We start from the raw sequence: 19,003 nt of genomic DNA, 5'->3' as shown, positions 1-19,003 counted from the left end.
CCCCCTCCCCCTCCCCCCTCCATAGGAGTAGACTGCTTAGTTTCCATTATGGACTCACGCCAGCTTCTCCCAACTGGGGGCATGCTGACCGTCATCTACTGTATGTAATATACTCTCTATGGATAAGTACACCATACAACCCCACTTCAAAAAAAACTGAACTATCCCTTTAACAATGCATCAGTAATACATCTACTACAGATGACAAACAGGCAGTAATAACTTTAAATAAGCACACACAAACATTTCTTTTTCTTATCACTTTATCTGATTGTAAAACAGCACATCCTGACATACTGACACATTATATTGGTAAGGACCCCTGCCTTTGGCACGCTGCATATTACAATTTCCTGGTTGTTTTGTAAACTAGTCCTTAAGAAGAACACCTCCTGGTTCAGAGTCCAGGGCAGATAGGTGTTACAAGGTGCACCAACAATATTTTACCAATCAAGTGGAATTACAAGTGTATACAAGAGACCAACTAGATTTTGATTTAATATTTTAAATTGTTACAACCATACTACTGTGTTGGTCAGACTGTGTATCTTTTAATTTCAGCATCATCATACAGCACTGTTCAATCATTTAGTGTCAGGTAGCTTTACAGGATAAAAATCATTTGTTTGTACCACTTTCTACCCAATAAAGTTTACACTGTATTTTTTGTTGTGGAAATTTTTAGCATGTTTGCCTCAGGCACATGCAAAATATTGCTAAATTTGTGGTCTCATGAGAGGTTAGAAGACATACTTTTGACCTAAAACATGGAGCAAAATGCTCTTTTAAGCATGGAGTTCTATTTTTAGTGCACTTACATTTTTAATTCTCAGTTCAAATGGCTCAACCAGCTAGAAAAAAATATACACTCTGTTCCAAAAATATCTTAATTAAACAAACAAGCCATAACAAACAGCCTGTGTTTTTAATTCACCATATAATATTCCATATTTTTCTTTTTGGCAACAAATCTCATGTGCAGACCCAAAGCAACAGTGACGGTATCTTCTAACATGTACTGTGTGTGCATTACAGCCTGATGTATCTTCTCCCTCTGTGCCAGACAGCCTGAAACTATTAAAAGACATCAGTGAGTTACACTGTTGCACTGGATGACATATCTCTTCATCACCATGAACACACTAGTTGTAGTTTATTTCACTGTCCTGCTGCCCCTCAAATACTCAGGAGGGCACCAAATGTGGATTCATCCACCCTTGAAAACAGTCCCTGACAAATGCACTATTTCCTCCTGTTTGAGTAACCTTTATGAAAAAAATAGTGATCAGCTGTTTTAGGATATTACTGGGCTTTTTTTAATTAAATTGTATATTTGTCAACTGTTCTCTGAGGCTGCTCCCGAATTCGAAAAAAGATTCCAATCATCATTGTCAGTCAGTGTAGCTGCAGAATGAGTGCTTCTCGCTTTCACGCTGCTCTCTGGGGTTAAATCATTACAATGCGTCAAGTAGTACTGTCTGCTCACTGAGGATGTCTACAAAGGGTACAGGCAGCTGCAGACCCAGGCAGCTGCAGACCCAGACCCAGGGTGAGGCTGAGAGGAAGGAGGCAGCTGTCAGAAGTGAGGGGCTTTGCCCAGTCAGGCTCAGATGTTAAGTTATCTTCCGCCTTCTGTTTCTAAGTGGTGAATTTATAGTTTAAAGCACCTTAATACGATCATCTCTGACTTTTGTTTGATATCTAGTGATGCCAAAAAAATGTTGCTGCACACTCCAAATCAGTCCGTGTGTCAGCATAATTAGCATGGATTGGCTCGGAGGGCAAACTTGGTTTGTTTACTCAGGTCCCCAGGACCGTTCTTCAGTCTTGCTGATAATTTATCCCAGTGGCCACTCATGGTATTGCAGCGAAAAATCCCCTGCAACCCAAAAAGCATTTTCCACATAGGCCAACATTATAAATGGTCAGTTATGACTCTCCTGTTCTGACTTCAGGGAGGTTATATATCTGTAAAACTTTCCTCAAGCCGGCAAAAGTCTACGAGCAGAGCAGGAACTCGGGGGTGGGGCCAGCAGGAGAAACAGTAATGCGCATTTTCAGTAGGCTGCATACCATGGAAGTAAACCCGGAAACTAAAACCTCTTTTTGGTGTATGCACCAGGCGAGCAGCTCCATTGGAATGAATAGGTGCCATTTTGCCATTTGGTATCTAGGCTTTAGTGAAATCTGTGTTTACTATATTACATGAACGTTGCCGTCACCCTGGACATCCTTCCCCAACCCCGTTTAAACTCTATATGATAACAAAAGGAACGAATAGTCAAATATTCGTATCGAACAGCCACATCCTATTCGACTAAAACAATTCTTAGAGGAGCCATAAACATGCCGCATTTCTTACAGCCTCAAATTCCTTGTTTTCAATGTAGACGTGTGGCAGGTGTGTTCAAACGCCAGAGCTGCAGGCACACGCAGCTGAGTACCTATTTTTCTTGCCGTGACGGATGCGACCTGAGATAAACTGAGTTGAACTTTTGGAACGCAGCAGCACGCACCACATCACCTGATGAGGACCAACCAATCACAGCCAATCAATATCTTTCCCTTCTTCCAGAAATATCAGTCTGTGATACATATGGAGAAGATGATTATCATTTTAGTGCAGGGCTGTCAGAACTTTACATCTGTCCCACAGACAGTAGGCCTTCACACAAATAGTGCCTGGAAGAAGATCAGCTCTGCACTCAGGATTTCAGGTAAATAGGCTGTGATGTTAAGGTTGCATGGCAACCTCAGATGCAACCTGCCACTGCACTCTTGAAATCTGGCATTGAAAAGGCACAGGAGAAGCTCCCAGTGCCCAACCTCCTGTTTTCCAGGTGGTTTAAGACATGGCATGTGTACGGCTCCTAAGTCGGGTAGAGCCCCTCCGTTTTCAAAAATACATGTCTTCAGTAGAAACCACTGAATTTGGGTTGAGTGACACAGACAGGTAGTCAGAAAGTAGAGACAGCTGATTGGAATTTGCTGACAATAAAAGAATATGCATCAACTTCATTCTTATCCTTCAAAAGTCATTCATTGATGGCTCCATAAGGGTGAAAGCACAAAAAAAAATCAAATCTGAAACAGGTACAAATTTACACAACTGTTTTCTATGAACAGAATCACATTGTGTTCTACCTAATAATCAATCAATCAATCAATCAATCAATCTACTTGACCTTCCATCTCTTCCTCTGCTTAATGACTCTGTTGGTTTGATGCAGTGACAGACAGCCAATAGTAATGTGCTTTAAATGTTGCCTGACACAGGATCTACAAAACAGATTATTGCCATTGTAACCCAGAGGTTTATAACCTGTTTTGAACTGGGGATACTGGGATGGACAATAAAAGAAAAAAAAATCTGATTTGGAAATAATTAATCTGTAAAAATGCACACATTTCATAAAACAATTGTAACAATGATACCTTTCTTCCAGGTATAAAAATATTCAACACTTGTGGAGGCTAAAGCTAAAACGTGGTACTTCCCTTTGACCACATCCCTTTGAACAGTTGGCTTAAGAGAAACCAGCCATGTGTCATGTACGCTGGACTCCTCTCAGTTATCAAGAACAACCGTCCGCAGCTGGTCCTCCTCACTCATGCTGACTGTAGCGATGGCCCCGTCATTGAACTCGAATGAAGTTCCACCATCGACCACCATGCAGGCATCCCAACACCGTGAGCGGACAGACACCCTGAAGCAGCAGACACATCATTACATTCAGACAGCTTTACAGCTTCTGTACAGTGTGAATTCTTATTTGGCTTTTGTTTTGAGAGTGAGGAACATGCACTGACTTGCTGGCGAAGCCTCTTTGCCGACTGCTGGAGAAGACTCGGTTGACAATGGGCTCCCTGATGCTGTAGAACAACCGTCGGTCATCTGGACTGAACACCAGAGACTTGTTGTATTCATCAGTAACTGAATGCACAGAGATACCATTGTCACATAAAACAAAATGTCTTCAAATGTACTGGTTAAAAATCAAAAAAGGACAATTATAAACTCACCCTTTTCTATGAAGTCATGGCTAAGTGGGATATCAAGACCTGTTTGAGAATATCCTAAAAAAAAAAAAAAAAAAAAAGCCATGGTGTTTTTCAGTGAAATCATATTCCATATTTGGAGACCAACCTGTTTTTTTAGGCTTCAAATTTGTATATGCACATACCAATTTTTAGAACCTCCCCCACAGCTTGTTCAGCAAGTTTGTTGATGTTATATGACCTGTGGACACCAGGAGAGAAAAACACAGCAAAGGAGTAGACAAGTGGATTAAAGGGACTCTATGCAAAATTCAGAGCATTCGAGTGGTGTGGTCACAGATAGCAACATGGAGGCGGCTGAGCCAGCAGCTAGCAGCAAACGATGCTAACTCCATAAACAATGCTTAAAGGGTTAGTGCACCCAAAAATGAAAATTCAGCCATTATCTACTCATCCATATGCCGATGGAGGCCCTGGTGAAGTTTTAGAGTCCTCACATCCCTTACGGAGATCGGCAGGGGGAGCGGCCAGCACACCTAATGGCAGACGGTGCCCCAGACTAACGTTCAAGAACACAAAATTGAATCCACAAAGTATCTCCATACTGCTCATCCATAGTGATCCAAGTATGCTGCAGCCACGACATAAAAAGTTGCTTTGAAAAACGTAATATGAACTCTGTTTTTAACCTCACTGTAGCCTGTAGCTCTGACTGTTTCTCTGTGCTCCGTGCTCACGCGTGCGCGCAACCAGCGAAAGCATGAGCTTTGCTTACCCGTGTTTACATCACGTGACACGTGCACCGCACGGGGAGACAACAGTAACCACAGTAGCTAAAAGATAATTTGCACTACAGTCTTTTAGCAAAGGACAGCCTAACATGTCTGAAGACTTTGAAATTGAGGAGGAACAGCATTTCTTGGTTGAGCCGTATTTGTTTGAGCCCGAGTATATGGATGCAGAACTCAGGCTACTGGACAAAGCAGCTGCTGCAGCTCATGAGACTAACCCTCAGCCAGCCGCAGAATACCGGAGTCGAGCACTGGAAACCTGGTGGTGTAGTTGTTTCAAATGCAAAGCAATGCCAACGGATGAGGAAAGTCTTTGCTGCTCAGACTGGGAATTGGCGATGCCTGCACTTGAGAATCTGGACATCAGTACTGACGAGACTGCTGCTCTTCAGAGACCGTGCATCATCGATCACCCTGAGCGCGCACACGTGAGCGCAGAGCACAGAGAAGCAGTCAGAGCTACAGGCTACAGTGAGGCTAAAAACAGAGTTCACATGACGTTTTTCGAAACAACTTTTTATGTCGGGGCTGCAGCATACTTGGATCACTACGGATGAGCAGTATGGAGATACTTTGTGGATTCAATTTTGTGTTCTTGGACATTAGTCTGGGGCGCTGTCAGCCATTAGGTGTGCTGGCCGCTCTCCGCGCCGATCTCCGCAAGGGATGTGAGGACTCTAAAACTTCACCAGGGCCTCCATCGGCATATGGGTGAGTAGATAATGGCTGAATTTTCATTTTTGGGTGCACCATCCTTTTAACAATGGCAACAGTGCTGACAGAGGCCCCTTTTACGCTGCCTCTTCAAGGCGGGAATTTCACTCCATTATTCCACCTCGCCATTCTGTACAAAAGGTCCAATCACGGAATGGAGGGACAGAGTTCTCTCGCCTTTAAGGCAGCATCGGAAGTAGTAACAGTGCTGAAACAACATCTGTATTAACAGAAAAGCCAGCAACATGCTGTCTAAAATCGCATACTAGAGCAACATGATGCAGCTGTTGTTTGGGTTTTTTTTGTAAACATGCAAATGCTGCATAAAGAAGGGACTTTGTAGCAGCTCTACAGCATAATCTCTGTTTAAAAACAGCTAGCGCTAACAGTGTTTACCAGAACCAGAACCTGTGGGTGGACACTCTGTTTCCATGATGCTGTCCTGATATCAGCAGTAACTGCCATATAAGCTCAGTGTGAAGCAGCGGTGATGAGCTAGCCAGTAGGATACACACATACACTTACATTCACCCATGGCTGGACCAGCTTACCACAACAAACCACAGAGAAGCTCAGATTGCAAGACACACAGAGGTAGCGTGACTTCATTGTCTGCTCTGGGCGCTATTACTCTACTATATCGTAACATAGCAAATGGTGGTTTGCTGCTATATAATATATATATATATATGTACTGTGGTGACTCGACACTGATACATGTTGGTGATGATTTAAAAATGCAGAAACTCAGTTTACTGCAGGATTTTGTAATTCAATATGCTGGTGTGCCACTGAATGGACAATTGGCAATTTAATAACAATATTTTGGAGCAATGATTTCAGCTGGAGACACTCAAGCTAATATTATTAATGACACTGTGCATGTTCTAAAGTTCAGCGATCCAACAATTAAAAAACATAAATCATGTGTTCTTACATCTTTACCGAACACATCACTGACATTTTATCAACCCACAAAACTACATGCTAGTGTAGAAAGCTTAAGATAAACTCCAAACTTTAATCTTAATTTACAGTTTTACAACCGTACAGTAACATGGAGTGACAAAAATCATCTCATCTAACTCTCAGTATGAAAGTGATTAAGCATATTTCCCAAAATCTCTATGATTTCCGTTGTATTTCATGTGTAGATTTGCAATTTGAGGAAAATTACTTTTTCTTTAATCTCACTTAAGTCCCTTATATTGTTAGAGGGAGGACTGATAATGCCGTTTTCCCACAGGCCCACTTTAAATGTACTGTGCTGCGCTAAAGGCATACTGACATTATCACAGGGAAACAGCCTTTGTGTAATGTAGTTCAAACTTGTTCAACTTTGACCAGAATCTGCACAGAGCTTTGTGGGCGCAGCAAAATTTTGTGCTCACTGTTTAAACTGAAAGGTGAATATAAAAATAATGACATCTGTCTGAATATTCAGAACTGTACAAAAACAAATTGGCCTCACTCAGAAACAGGAAAATAAAAGATGTTGAATTGGGGAAATATTAGCATGTAAATGCAGTTACCAGATTTGTTACAAAAAACACAGTTTGATTCTCTGAAACTTAACAATCTACTGCTAGAAACACTGGCCTTGCAGCTAAGTTGTCCATCGGGAGTTCTATCGTGGTAAATACTGTGCTCACCAACACCTGTGTTTTTCTGCTGCAATGCTAATACACCTTCAGCCATGAACTAACGGCCCAACATGTGTGACTGTGCTGGTGACTAGAAACTGGCTTTGCTTGGCTTTCACGTTGTACTGTCAGTTATCAGCCTTGTGTTTACTGATTGCTTTTACAGCTGAATCAGAGCATGGGGGCCTCTATGGCCCGTTGGTAGGGGTTTTCGGTCCTTTATAAACCAAATCACAATGTTTATTGACAAATACTTCTGACTAGAAATCCCTTACATCATGTACATAAAATCTGACAGCGCTGAGCCGCCCTAATTGATTAGTTTTTTGCCACCTAAAAAAAGACCCACCTAAAGAAATTACTATCAGTTTAAGTGTATGCTATGTATGTTACAGACAAACAGTCTGTTCAGAAGGGGGAAACTGAAGCCGTTGTATCAAAGCCCCCAGACTCCAGTGACAGAAATAGTTATTTTACTTTACAGAAAACTGGAGTTGCTGGTCTACCACAGGCTAGATTGGTTAGTGTTTAAAGTTAGGCCAAGCCAGTATTTAAATATAGCGTACACTTATACAGATTTTTTTTTTTTTTTTTTTTAAAAAGGTGGCTAAAGCCCAGTTCAGACCAAAGACAAGACGAGTGCTTTACGCTCTAAAACTAGCTGAGTTGCAGGTGACACCATCAGTCGGCTTGAGTCAAACTCAGACCGGCCGGTTCACACTGCTGCAACTTTTCATTACAACGTTTTTAAACATCGCGAATATTTGGTCTGAACTGGGCTTCAATAGAGTGGTGCAGGAATGAGTCCTAAAACCTGTAAATGAGTTAGCATTTTTGCACTCCCAGTTCCCTCATCTTGAAGTCAACAGGTTTTTTGAATGGGGTTTTTTGTTAGATGCCTGAAATAAGGTCTGTGGTTAACACAAGCTGAAGAGACTTTAATGTTTGTTCTGCATCATTAAATACGTCATTAAATATCCCACTGTGAATTTTGAAGCCTTTATTTGTCTTTAAAAAGGTGATTGCTAACAGGTGGCTAAATGTGACTGCAGAACGTCATCACCCTGAACACGACTATACAGCCTCATCGTGGTGATGACGTTAAGTCATGCAACCGCAGTGTAGTTCATTTATAACGCTGGCTTTTTACTTCTGGCAATTGCATTTAAGCTTCGATAATCATAAAAGTGGTGTTCATTTGTGAATAATATCTTTCTGAACAAAACATGCAAGTATCATAAACATTTGTTTGCCACAGAGCTTATTTTCTGCCATTATCCAAAATCCAACAGGAAAATCCCATTCAATTTTTGACAAGGGAACAAAGCAAAGCTAACTTCTGCTTCAGCCTACAAAAAAATGTCTTCCCTAATGCACTCTATACGTTTTGCTGTGGCCCCGTCCACAGCAGTACATCGTTTGGCTTCTGTGCTGGTAGATTTGGTTTATCAAAAATGCTAGAAGATGCTTTGATGAGTCAAACCACCATGTTTAAACATTACAGTACCAGCTGAAAATGACAACAAATAAACAAGTTTGCAGATTTTACATATCTCCACAATTGCAATCAGTTGCCAGTTGTCTACCCGGAAGTGATTGCTGTGCAATGTCATGGTGATTCGCATTTTAAGTCTTTGAATTCTTGTTCCAATTGCTGTCAGATTAACTAAAACACTCTCTCTTAGGTACTAATGTTAGCCATATGAGCCATGTCCCAACTTCAACTCTTAAATACAAAGTGGATGTGGATTAGGCACTAGTAAAACATTCAATGTTTAGCTGAAAGTAGAGTATATTTACCAGGCTTTGGATCCTGTTCCTGTACAAATGCTGAGTCCTGAACTCTTCTGCTTTTCCCACGGGCCGTCATCCACAGAGATCTCATAGTAGGAAGCCCTATGGAGCAAGAGGTTAACATGGGGTTTGAAGGAGTTTAACTTCATCCTGTGGTGGACAGAAATTCCTCTGATGAGTGGTAGAGACGAGCAGGGTCGTTGTGAAAGGGCTGGGGATTAATGAGGGTTACAAAATACACACAAACACAGGTACACCATATTTAGACGGAGTTAAAGTGCATCGGTTTGGCTGACAGAGGTACCTGGAGGACAGAGATTCTCCAATGAAGATCTCATTCAGGCTTCTGATAGGGAGGAGGCTAGGCTTGGAGTAGCTCTCAGGTAGTATTCCTGTCCCTGAGAAATATCACAGAATTAGCAGAAGAACAGTGAGAGAACAAAGACTTCAACTGACAGAAACATATTGATCAAGTTCCAAACTGGAGGTCAATATCTATCTAAGTCACTCTAAGTCAGTGTCATCTTGTGCAAAATCAGAGGGTCACACAGGAGAGCAGGCCAAAGGACACAGAGACAACAGACAAAGACACATGATGGGTGCTGGAGTCGTACTCTGCTGGCCATCCATGGTGGTGATGCGGTGGGCTTGGTTGTGCTGCTCCAGGCTCAGCTGCTGTTCGTGCAGGTCCACGGGGGTGGGATTGATTCCTGTGCCCTCTAGGTGTACACGGATCCTCTGACGCCACAGCCACCTGAACGCAGCACAGGAGAGGGACAGAGCACCATTAGGCTGAAACCTTTTTTTTTAAAGTTGTTTTTTTCGGGCCTTTGCCTTTGCGTAATGAACAGAACAGAGTGAAATGGGATGAGAGAGAGCCGGCGGGGGGTGGGGGTGGGGGTGAGACGACACACAGCGCATGGTTGCAAGCCGGAGTCGAACCTGCGACTGCTGCAGCGAGCCATTGCCTCTGTACATGGGGCGCCGGCACTATCCACTATGCTACCGACGCCCCAGGCTGAAACTTAACCAGGTGGTCATCTTTTACACTTCTGGCATCAGTAAATCATATCATACATTACACTATCTCTAAAGATGTTTGAGGCTGACACATCATGTTTGATCCACACCTATGTGAGGGTTGTCTTCAGAACTGCATACATAGTGAAACATATTAATTTTTAGAAACATTCGCATTATAAATTTGTCCCAACACTGTCCTGCTAAATCAGTATTGGCAGTATATGTAACCAGTGTTGGGGAGCAGAAAATTACATGTAATCGAACTAGTAGTTTAACTACATTTTGCTGGTAGTTCAACTACATTCATATCTGCATAGTGGTTCAAGTAGTTAAATCACTTTTTTGCCATGTTTTGTAGGTGTCGCGATAAAATAAATTCTCGATACCGTCGTGGGAATGCCACGGTAGTTATATAGCTGCGTTCTCCTACAGAGCCGGTAATATGACTGTGCGACTACATTCCCCATAATCCTTTGCGTGCAACTGCAGGCACAGGTGAGAGCTGATTGTTCTTCTCTGTGGATTTTCTCTGGGACCGTGCGTCATAGTGAGAAGCCACGCATATCACGTGAAACAGCGGAATCATGGCTTTCTGACAAGACCAAGCACTTGTCGGTAGTCCAATGTTTTCACAGCGAAAAAAAATGATGAAGTTACACTAAAATAATGAATAACAAAGCTTTCATACAGCTTTGCACACACATTACTTTTGGATGGATTACTCGCAAATGCAGGGTCGCACAGAAATGCCACGCATATCACATGAAAGCGCAGGACCAGAGCTTTCCTCTCCTCATCTCCTGTTCTGAGAAAGTGTTAGGGTCTCCTTGATGTCAAGATTGTCAACCTGGCGTGAACAAACTGAGTGAATGTGTGTTTTTGAGTTTTTCTATGACTTCTAGGGAAATGGCTGGGTTTTATTTATTTTGGTTTTCTTTTACACACATCTTTACCCACCTCTCTCTCTCTGTCTCTCTCTGTATCTGTGAGTGAGGGATTGTGTGTTATTGAGTTTACATTATTTCTAATTTGTTAATTTTGTTGTTGTTGCAGGGTCTGATTGTTCTAATTTCTGTATATTTGATGAATATTAAGACTACTCTATCCTCATAATTTGATGTCATTCAGATGACTTTCTAGTAATAGTACCACACTACTTTTGTTCAGAGTAGGTTAAAAAATACTGAATGTTTCCATTTTCATATTCTGTCACTATAGTTTTAATTGACATGACTTTGTTATGGCACTTCAATATCTGCCTGCCTATCAGTAATAGGGGGAAATGAAAGCACACGTTCAACTGTGTGTTGATTTGTTTATTATCAGCTTCCAATGTACAATGTACATGCACTATTTTTTAATAAAATATCTATTTTTAACAATAAATTTTCTCTTTTTTTCCCCCTTGTATAAATATTGTGATATATATCGTATTGTAGACTCTTTATCGTGATAATATCGTATCGTGAGTTTCTGGTATCGTTACATCCCTAATGTTTTGTGTTATTTACTACTGAAACTCTAGTCTCGCCACCAGACAATCAGAGATCTCCGCCTTCTGATAGTCTGGGGACACTCCTTTCTAAAGTGTGTTTAACACACCAGCGAAAACGGCCGGCAACAACAACTCTTGCATTTTTGAAAAGGACACGCCTTCTCGGAAATGTGCGCTCCCCCTTTTCTTGTCCGCAAGGAAACAAACACACAGAGAGCTTGAAAATGGATGCCGAGAGATTTAACTCCGTTTAATCAAACGTGTGCTCATCCGTGAAGAAAATATTTTTTCCAGCGGATGTCTTAGTTACAACATGATTGAGCTAACTGGAGTAGTTTCATGTCGTATCCGACAACGGGAGGCTTTTAACAGATGACGTCCTGATGTTAGCTTTGCTGCTGCTCTCTGTCCCTGTCAGCTGCAGCCACTGATACTTTCTAGACATCGTGATTTCCCAAAACTGAATAAATACCACACATAGCAACACAAAACTGCTTTGCTAGCTCAATCATGTTGTAACTAAGATATCCGCTGGAAAAAATAATTTTTTCACGGACCGTTTAATGAGTTATTACCTATTACAGTCACCACTAACGGCTAAGAAATAGTAATGTTTGTTCAATCATTGTGTTTATAGACTTTACAAACATCAGATTAGTCTAAATGGTGATACAGTGATGTGACAAATGTGATATATACATGTATATAAAGCTCTTCTGGTTTTCTACCCGGAAGTATTTGTAAACAACAAGGCGATTTCCTCTATAGTCCGGCTGGACGGATGAGTCATGGCCTTGTAAAAGATTATGTTTGTTTCTTTTAGTTGGCGAGAATGTGTCGCCGCAAACGCGACAAACATCTAACTTTGACGGCGTTTTCTGCGAGCACGCCTGAGCCATTTTGTACCGTTACGCGTGTTTCTAGTGGGACTATGTTTACAAGCACAACAGTTCAGCGAGCCACCGAAGGACCGCCCTGCAGATTTACTAGACTCTGAAATTGTACCCGCCCATCTAAACACAAAATCAGGGAGAAAGACATCAGTCTTTAGTTAAGCAAAGCTTCTAAAGACTGACTTGTGAGTCTACTGAAACTCCAAACAATTTGGGGCCATATACGGAAAAGAATGATTTTTTTCCTTTTATTTTACCCTTGCTTCTCTACTATACTGAATCTTCTATGACCACATATGGTCAGAGATATTGATGATTTTGTTCAGAAAATTTGTTTGCTGTTTCTGAAGTGACCTGGCTAACGGAGTAATCCTGCTTGGTGCAAAACCCCTACCTTGACTACCTTGAGTTTCTGAAACACAGATGTTTGACAAAACCACACATAAAACCAAAGCTGGCATTACTGCACTTTCACATGCAAAGTGGGGCATATTATTTCTTGGAATTTATGTATGACCTGTAAACAAGTGGGCACATTTTGCGTTGAACTAAATTAAGTGGTGTTTTATCACGGCATGTGACTTTTTAAAATTACATTTTGTTTTAATTCTGTATCACATGTACATTGACATTTTTTTTTACAAAGTAGTTTGAACTAATTTTTCTAAGTAGCTCAAGTTAACCAAACTACATTTCTCTCGAGGGTAGCTATACTGTCGTTCAACTTCCTCAAGTGTGAAGTAATTGGTAGCTTGCAAAGCTATGCTAGCTTTCCCAACACTGTATGTAACCTAGACATCACAGATGTATCCAGATATCAATGTAAATGGATATTTTGACTTAAATAAAACAAACCCAAATCAATTCTTTCTTCTTGGGTGTTCTACTGAACTTCTATTACACTTCTATTAAATAACCCTGAGCAGCAGGTTTAGAGAATCTCAGATAGAGTGACCTCTAGTAGCAGTTAGGTCATTTCTACAGACACACTAACTGGATTTAAAATATCCCACTTAGTCTGAGGACACAGCAGAGGGGTATTAGACACCTTGTGACTTTCTTCAGACAACACAGGCTTAAATTTGTCTGGAACTCTATACTCATGAAGGAACAACAGTCCCAAGTTGTTTACCAACTGAGGTGTAGCGACTGCTATCAATAAAAAGGCCGCTGAGAGGCTTAAGTGAGCTCGCATCTGTGACTTGTTCCTTCATTGAATCAGTCCACTTGACAGTTTTATAAGTTTTATTTAGCAAACGAAAGAAAGACTTACAATGCAGCGATCTGATGTGACCGTCAACAGAAAATACCAGAGCTCACTCAACCCTATTGTCTCCATTCCCACCAGGCATTTAAATGCCCGGTTAAATAACTTAAACCACACCCATGTGTCAACCACCAGATGTGACATACCTGTGCATACATACAAATAAACAATAAACATAAGCAAAATATATATTTTGGCTCTTACATCTGGATTGCCAGATTGTGAAAGCTGCAGAGGTATGGCGTCGTCCCAGCACTATCCATCGCAAATTCTAGCCGACCAATGGAGAAGCAAAACCAGAATCAACATCAGTTCAGCTTTTGATCGTTGGTGTCAGCTGAAGGCAGAAAAAGGGCTAAAAAGCCACACAGAGGTTGCAGCTTTCCTTCTGGACAGGTGAGCTAATGTTTGCTAACTAACTCAGCAGGGTTGTAAAAACATATCTACTGCTGGAATATATCTAACATCTAGTAAAGCCGAACTATCATGTTATTATTATTATTATTATTATTGTTATTGGTGGGAAATTATAACAGAGGAATATACTTGCCATTTTAATATCAAGAACACTTTTGTGTTTTTGTGTGTATACAGGACGTTGTTGAATCAGGGAATCCGTGTGTCCACCATGACAAAGGATCCTAACTGACTAATTACGTTAGCATTAGTGATGAGTAGAGCTAAAATTGCTTTACGGAGAGTGTTACAGTGTGTTACAGGGTGCACAAGAGAGGATTCATGATTTATTATTATTATTTTTTAATTACTATACCACACTTGACTCTTCACTTGACATTGCTGTCTTCAATGTCTGTTGTTTACGAACCTGGCAACCTGTAGAACTGAAGATTGGAGCGAGAGTGGACGAGTGTGAGTGCGACACCTACTGACCGGGAAGTATGAATCCTATATCTATCACCTTTAAGTGACAGCACACACACAGGAGGACAGGGCAGCATGTTGACCAGAAGAAAGTCACAGTGAAACAGCACAAGGACTATTTGTGGGATTATTTGTGGGTAAATACGCACCTGAACTCACCACGAAAGAGTTTCTCCAGTGCCTCTGGGAAGGCACGAGTGTACCGCACAGGCAGGCACAGATGACCCTCTGACCTATAGTTGAAAGAGACAAATGTAATGAACTCAGCTGAATGTAAGAGGAGTGTTACATAGAAACAATGCAGAATAATGACACAGCATGTTCGGCTTACTCTCAAGTGTGTATGGACACATTTTCAAAGACGTTTTCTCCACTACTTCTTCCAAAGAGCCACAAAATCATGTGTGATCGTTCTTTACACATTTAACAATGCCTTCCCAAAAAGTGCTGTTCAGTGTTTTACCTCTCAGGGTCTGTGTTCACTCCAACAACTGGTTTGTCCTTGCTTAAAACCTTGCTGGCAACAAGTAACATTGTCCCATCACCTAACAAAAAAACTGCAGTTAGAGAAGTTGTATTGTGTACTTGCATCTGTTGTCTGAGGCCTTTGTTCATATGACTTTTTGTCCCCTGAACTGAAAAAGTTAAAGGTATACTCTGCAGGATTGTCAGTTACTGTTTGTAAACACACTCGTCAGTGAAAGTAAAGGTAAAACCCCAGATTCACTCTCGTTTGCCATTTTGCATTGCTATACCTGTGGGAGGTTTTGCCACTGTCTTTCTTGGATGCCAACTGCTTACAGTCTGGAAACTGGTCGCTACCTTTTTATAAAGCCCAGAGGAGGTTCTAACAACACATAAACGGTGTCTGCATTAACGTGACATCCAGCAGGATGGGATCATGGGCAAGATAGGTGTGACAATTTGACATATGTATGCAATTCACCACAGGAAATTTAGCTGTTAGCAGTTAGTGGCTGACTCAAAGAAAAAGAACAGTGCTGTAAATGTCCGTAAATTGGAAAAACAATGTGGTCTGGGAGCTCCATACCCTCCAAGCAGAAGACAAGATCAGCTGCCATATAACAGGGACAGTGATAATTATTAATGTCATGTTTTGCAATTGTTATTGTTTATTAAGCGCTGCCAACATGTATCATAGTAGAGGCCAATGCTGTGGTGAGACATGTCACGTTCTGTGTAAAAATGCAAAGGCAACCTAAAGAAGGGCTTTTGTAGCGGCTTTATAGAACGATCTGTGTAAAAAGGGCTGAACAGTGAATGGCCTACTTCATGTAATATGCTGCTTCAGAGGCTTTTCACCATGACCAGAATACAGTTCTCTGAAATAACAATGAATACTTATTGTGGGCACATCTAAAGATTTTGAACATTGTACAAAATATTGTCAATCAGCAGCTGTATAAGGCTTATATCTTAAAACAACATTGCCAAGGCACTGCCCTGGGGATAACTTAACCTGCTTCCTCAATAGCTTTCTCTTTACTTTGGCATTGTGATGCCAGCATTACTACACAGGAGTGGAAATGTATGCATATGGGAGTAGTAGACTCACTGAATGTGGTAAAACAGGCATACTGTTGAAACTGCACTCATTTTTCTTAAGATATCTCAGGCTGTTTATCATCTGTTTTGTAAAAGGATGTACCTTACCAGAATGTACTTCTTTACATAAAAAGAAAGGGAAGCATTTGGGGCTGCTGGTATTTATAGGTTACTCTGCAATGAGGTCCAGGTCCAGCTAACTAAGATCAAATTGGGCTGTACATTAATTGTATTTACCATTTGTGTGCACTGGGTGGCACTGTACTGGTATTTTGGGCTTAGTGACTAAAGGTAGGAAGGACACTGGTGCGGTCAGGTGTCTGACCCTGGAAGGGCAAATGGTTTTTGACAACTGTGGTGCTGAAGATTGTTCAACAAGCTGAAAGTTGTATGTTTGGATTTTGGATGAAAATGAAGACACTGGCATTTATTTAACCTTATGCATGCTGGTATAAGTAAATATGATGATTGTTCAGCAACTGGAGTCTGTAGATCAGTTTTTGAATGCAACACAACAAAGGGAAGCTGTGGCATCAACCAAAGCAAGCGCGTCAGCCAAGTCAGGCCAGATAAAATATCTCAGTAGCTGCAGGTAGTAGCTCCTACAGACTATAAGAAGTTTAACACCCCTGCTTTATGCTGTATTTGTAATGAGTCAATGTCTCAGGCTGAGGAGGCTTAAGTACAAAAAAACTGCAAAACCCAAATGACCAGATAACAAAACTCCTACCTCCTGCAGAGATAACTGCATCTGCCCATCGAACTACTTCTTCATCATATTCTCCTCTCTTCACAACTCGTACTTCAACACCTTCTCTCCTGCAAACACATTATCATAAATCAGTCTTTTATGACTAGCATCCCAGCTGCAAAATAAGGAAATCTTCCTTATCTGCTTCCTGGAAATGTGATGGATAATCTACTTGTGATAGGCCACATCTTACCGCAGGCTCTTCACAATGTGTTCTACATTGTTAGTGTGGATGTTGTGTCTTTCCAGCAGGCCGCTGTAACTGGAGCCCTTCATAGCAAGCTGCAAAACAGACAAAAAAAATCATCAGATGTTAAGTGTAGAGTTGCAACGGTAACTATCAGAATAGACCAACATAGTTTTTGGTTTTTTTGCACAATGAATAAATATCATACATTGAAAAGTATTTTATTTAATGTCTCCATCTGCTGATGGGCCATCATGATAAAAGTATGCATGCAAAATATGATGTTACTTCCACTACAGTAGAGACTGGATGATCACTAAAATTAGGTGGGGGGAAAAAAGTGGATATATCAGTATCGGTTATCAGTCAAATGAGTTGTTGCATATCGGCATATCAGATATTGGCAAAAAATCCAATATCGTGCATCCCTATTTGAAAGTTATCATACTATTTACATTTACATATCTATGGTATTATGGTATTGAAAAAAAAACACAGTTGCACAATGAATCTCACCTTTATTTTAGCTATTTTCAAAGAGGAGATTTATCACACATCATTCCATTAAAAAATGGTTTCAAGTTTCATAAAACGTTTCTTCAACAAAACTCCCTTTGTTTTCATTCATGTAAGGGTCATGGTTACTGATAGTGACAACGTGATACCGCGATATTTCCTGAGGCTATTGTGGTACCGTGAAAATCTCATACCATTGCAGCTCTAGTTACATGTTTGTTTCTCGTGGGAAGTCACAAGCCTGGCTGAAAGTGAAAGCCACTCTTACCAGCTGTTTTAAGTCCTCTTCAGAGAGTCCTGCATAGCGATACCGCTGCTGTTCAAACTCATATCGTGTAGTCTTTGTAACCACTGCGACTTTTTCCGGTTTGAATCCAGTTTTCGGCTGCGACGAGGTGTTGCATACTGACGTGTGGAGGAGACGAAGTGAGTTTCCATACAGCAGCCTGACAGCTCGATTCCCAAGACAAACCAAGTTCACCACTGAACGACAAGTCATTCTTGTAAGCGAACACAAAACCATAAGCCCAATTACATGTCCGATGAGAAGTGCTGAATGGGGGCTGTGCTGTTACGTAGCTGTCATACTGGGTCATATGTCAGTGCTCTGGCCACATGGAGTCTTTGTCCATTCACAGAAGTTAGACACACACCCAGCTACCAAGGACGGTCACCAGGTCCAACAAGCTCTTCCCTAGCTATTAGGTGACCTGTTTTTAACTTTAAGATATTACTTTCAAAGTCAAATGTTTCCCCGGGCAATAACAAAACCGCAAGAACAACAGCTAACTCGTTTTAAACTAACGGTAGTTACCCTGATAGCCGTATTAGGTAAGGTTAAAAGATAGCGTTACCAGCTGAGCTTACAAAGCTAAATGTAGCTAGCAGTTTGCTCACAGGACGTGAGCAAGTGGTCCTGCATACCACAGTCCCGACTGGGTTTAACGTTACTCCAACCGCACACCGCACTGAAGCTGTGTCGCAGTCCTCTGGGCCAAAAGGTTTAAACACGAGGTGAAACACATGGGCAGGTGAAGAATAAACGACAACACAAGAGAAGACTGGTCACAGCGCACGCACCACGCAACCTGGTACGAACCCTCGCTGCACATACGTTACGTAGAGTTTCTTCTGATTGGCTACGGAGCCGTGACGTTTTGTTTTGACTGTTGACCTGCAGCTCGTGATGCATTCACAGACGCATTAAAGACTGGACAAAGTAAAGAAAAATATTACCAGAAAATTCCGTTAATTCCAATATTGAGTGAAATATATATATATATATATATATATATATATATATATATATATATATATATATATATATTTGTTTTTCATTTTTATTACCTTTATTTTATCAGGAATAGTCTCACTGAGATTCGTAATCTCTTTTTCAAGGGAGTCTTCAACTAGACAGCATACAAACAAACATTATAAAAATGACCCCCAAATATTGGCCCAAACGTGGCTGGAACCAGGTTT

The 19,003-nt window shown here is 41.1% G+C and overlaps 1 protein-coding gene across 2 annotated transcripts; it reads right to left on the bottom strand.

The window, feature by feature from the left end:
• Positions 1-2,986: 2,986 nt before the first annotated feature.
• Positions 2,987-18,629, bottom strand: nadk2 (NAD kinase 2, mitochondrial). Of its 2 annotated transcripts, none has more exons than XM_049604091.1 (12): positions 17,790-18,629; positions 17,012-17,100; positions 16,798-16,886; positions 14,965-15,046; positions 14,651-14,734; positions 9,556-9,695; positions 9,246-9,339; positions 8,948-9,091; positions 4,185-4,240; positions 4,024-4,077; positions 3,811-3,934; positions 2,987-3,707 (listed from the first exon to the last, which is right to left on the bottom strand). In XM_049604091.1, the coding sequence occupies exons 1-12, from the start codon at positions 18,042-18,044 to the stop codon at positions 3,569-3,571; spliced, it is 1,350 nt and encodes a 449-aa protein (XP_049460048.1). In that variant the 5' UTR covers positions 18,045-18,629; the 3' UTR covers positions 2,987-3,568. The 2 variants fall into 2 exon arrangements, with proteins under 2 accessions (XP_049460048.1, XP_049460049.1); XM_049604092.1 differs by having other exon boundaries at positions 8,948-9,043.
• Between the last annotated feature and the right edge of the window lie 374 nt (positions 18,630-19,003).

This window comes from Epinephelus fuscoguttatus, linkage group LG18 (assembly GCF_011397635.1).
Source record: "Epinephelus fuscoguttatus linkage group LG18, E.fuscoguttatus.final_Chr_v1".
Classification (NCBI taxonomy): domain Eukaryota; kingdom Metazoa; phylum Chordata; class Actinopteri; order Perciformes; family Serranidae; genus Epinephelus; species Epinephelus fuscoguttatus.
The sequence above is the reverse complement of the archived record's forward strand: the minus strand, read 5'-3'. Positions and strand labels throughout refer to the sequence as shown.

Coding starts and splice junctions, on each gene's coding strand:
- nadk2 (XM_049604091.1), bottom strand. CDS start 18,044: ATGGTTTTGTGTTCGCTTACAAGAATGACTTGTCGTTCAGTGGTGAAC. Junction 9,696..14,650: donor CTCTTTCGTGGTGAGTTCAG/GTGCGTATTTAC, acceptor TGCTGCGTTCAG/GTGGCTGTGGCGTCAGAGGA. Junction 9,340..9,555: donor CACCATGGATGGCCAGCAGA/GTACGACTCCAG, acceptor GATATTTCTCAG/GGACAGGAATACTACCTGAG.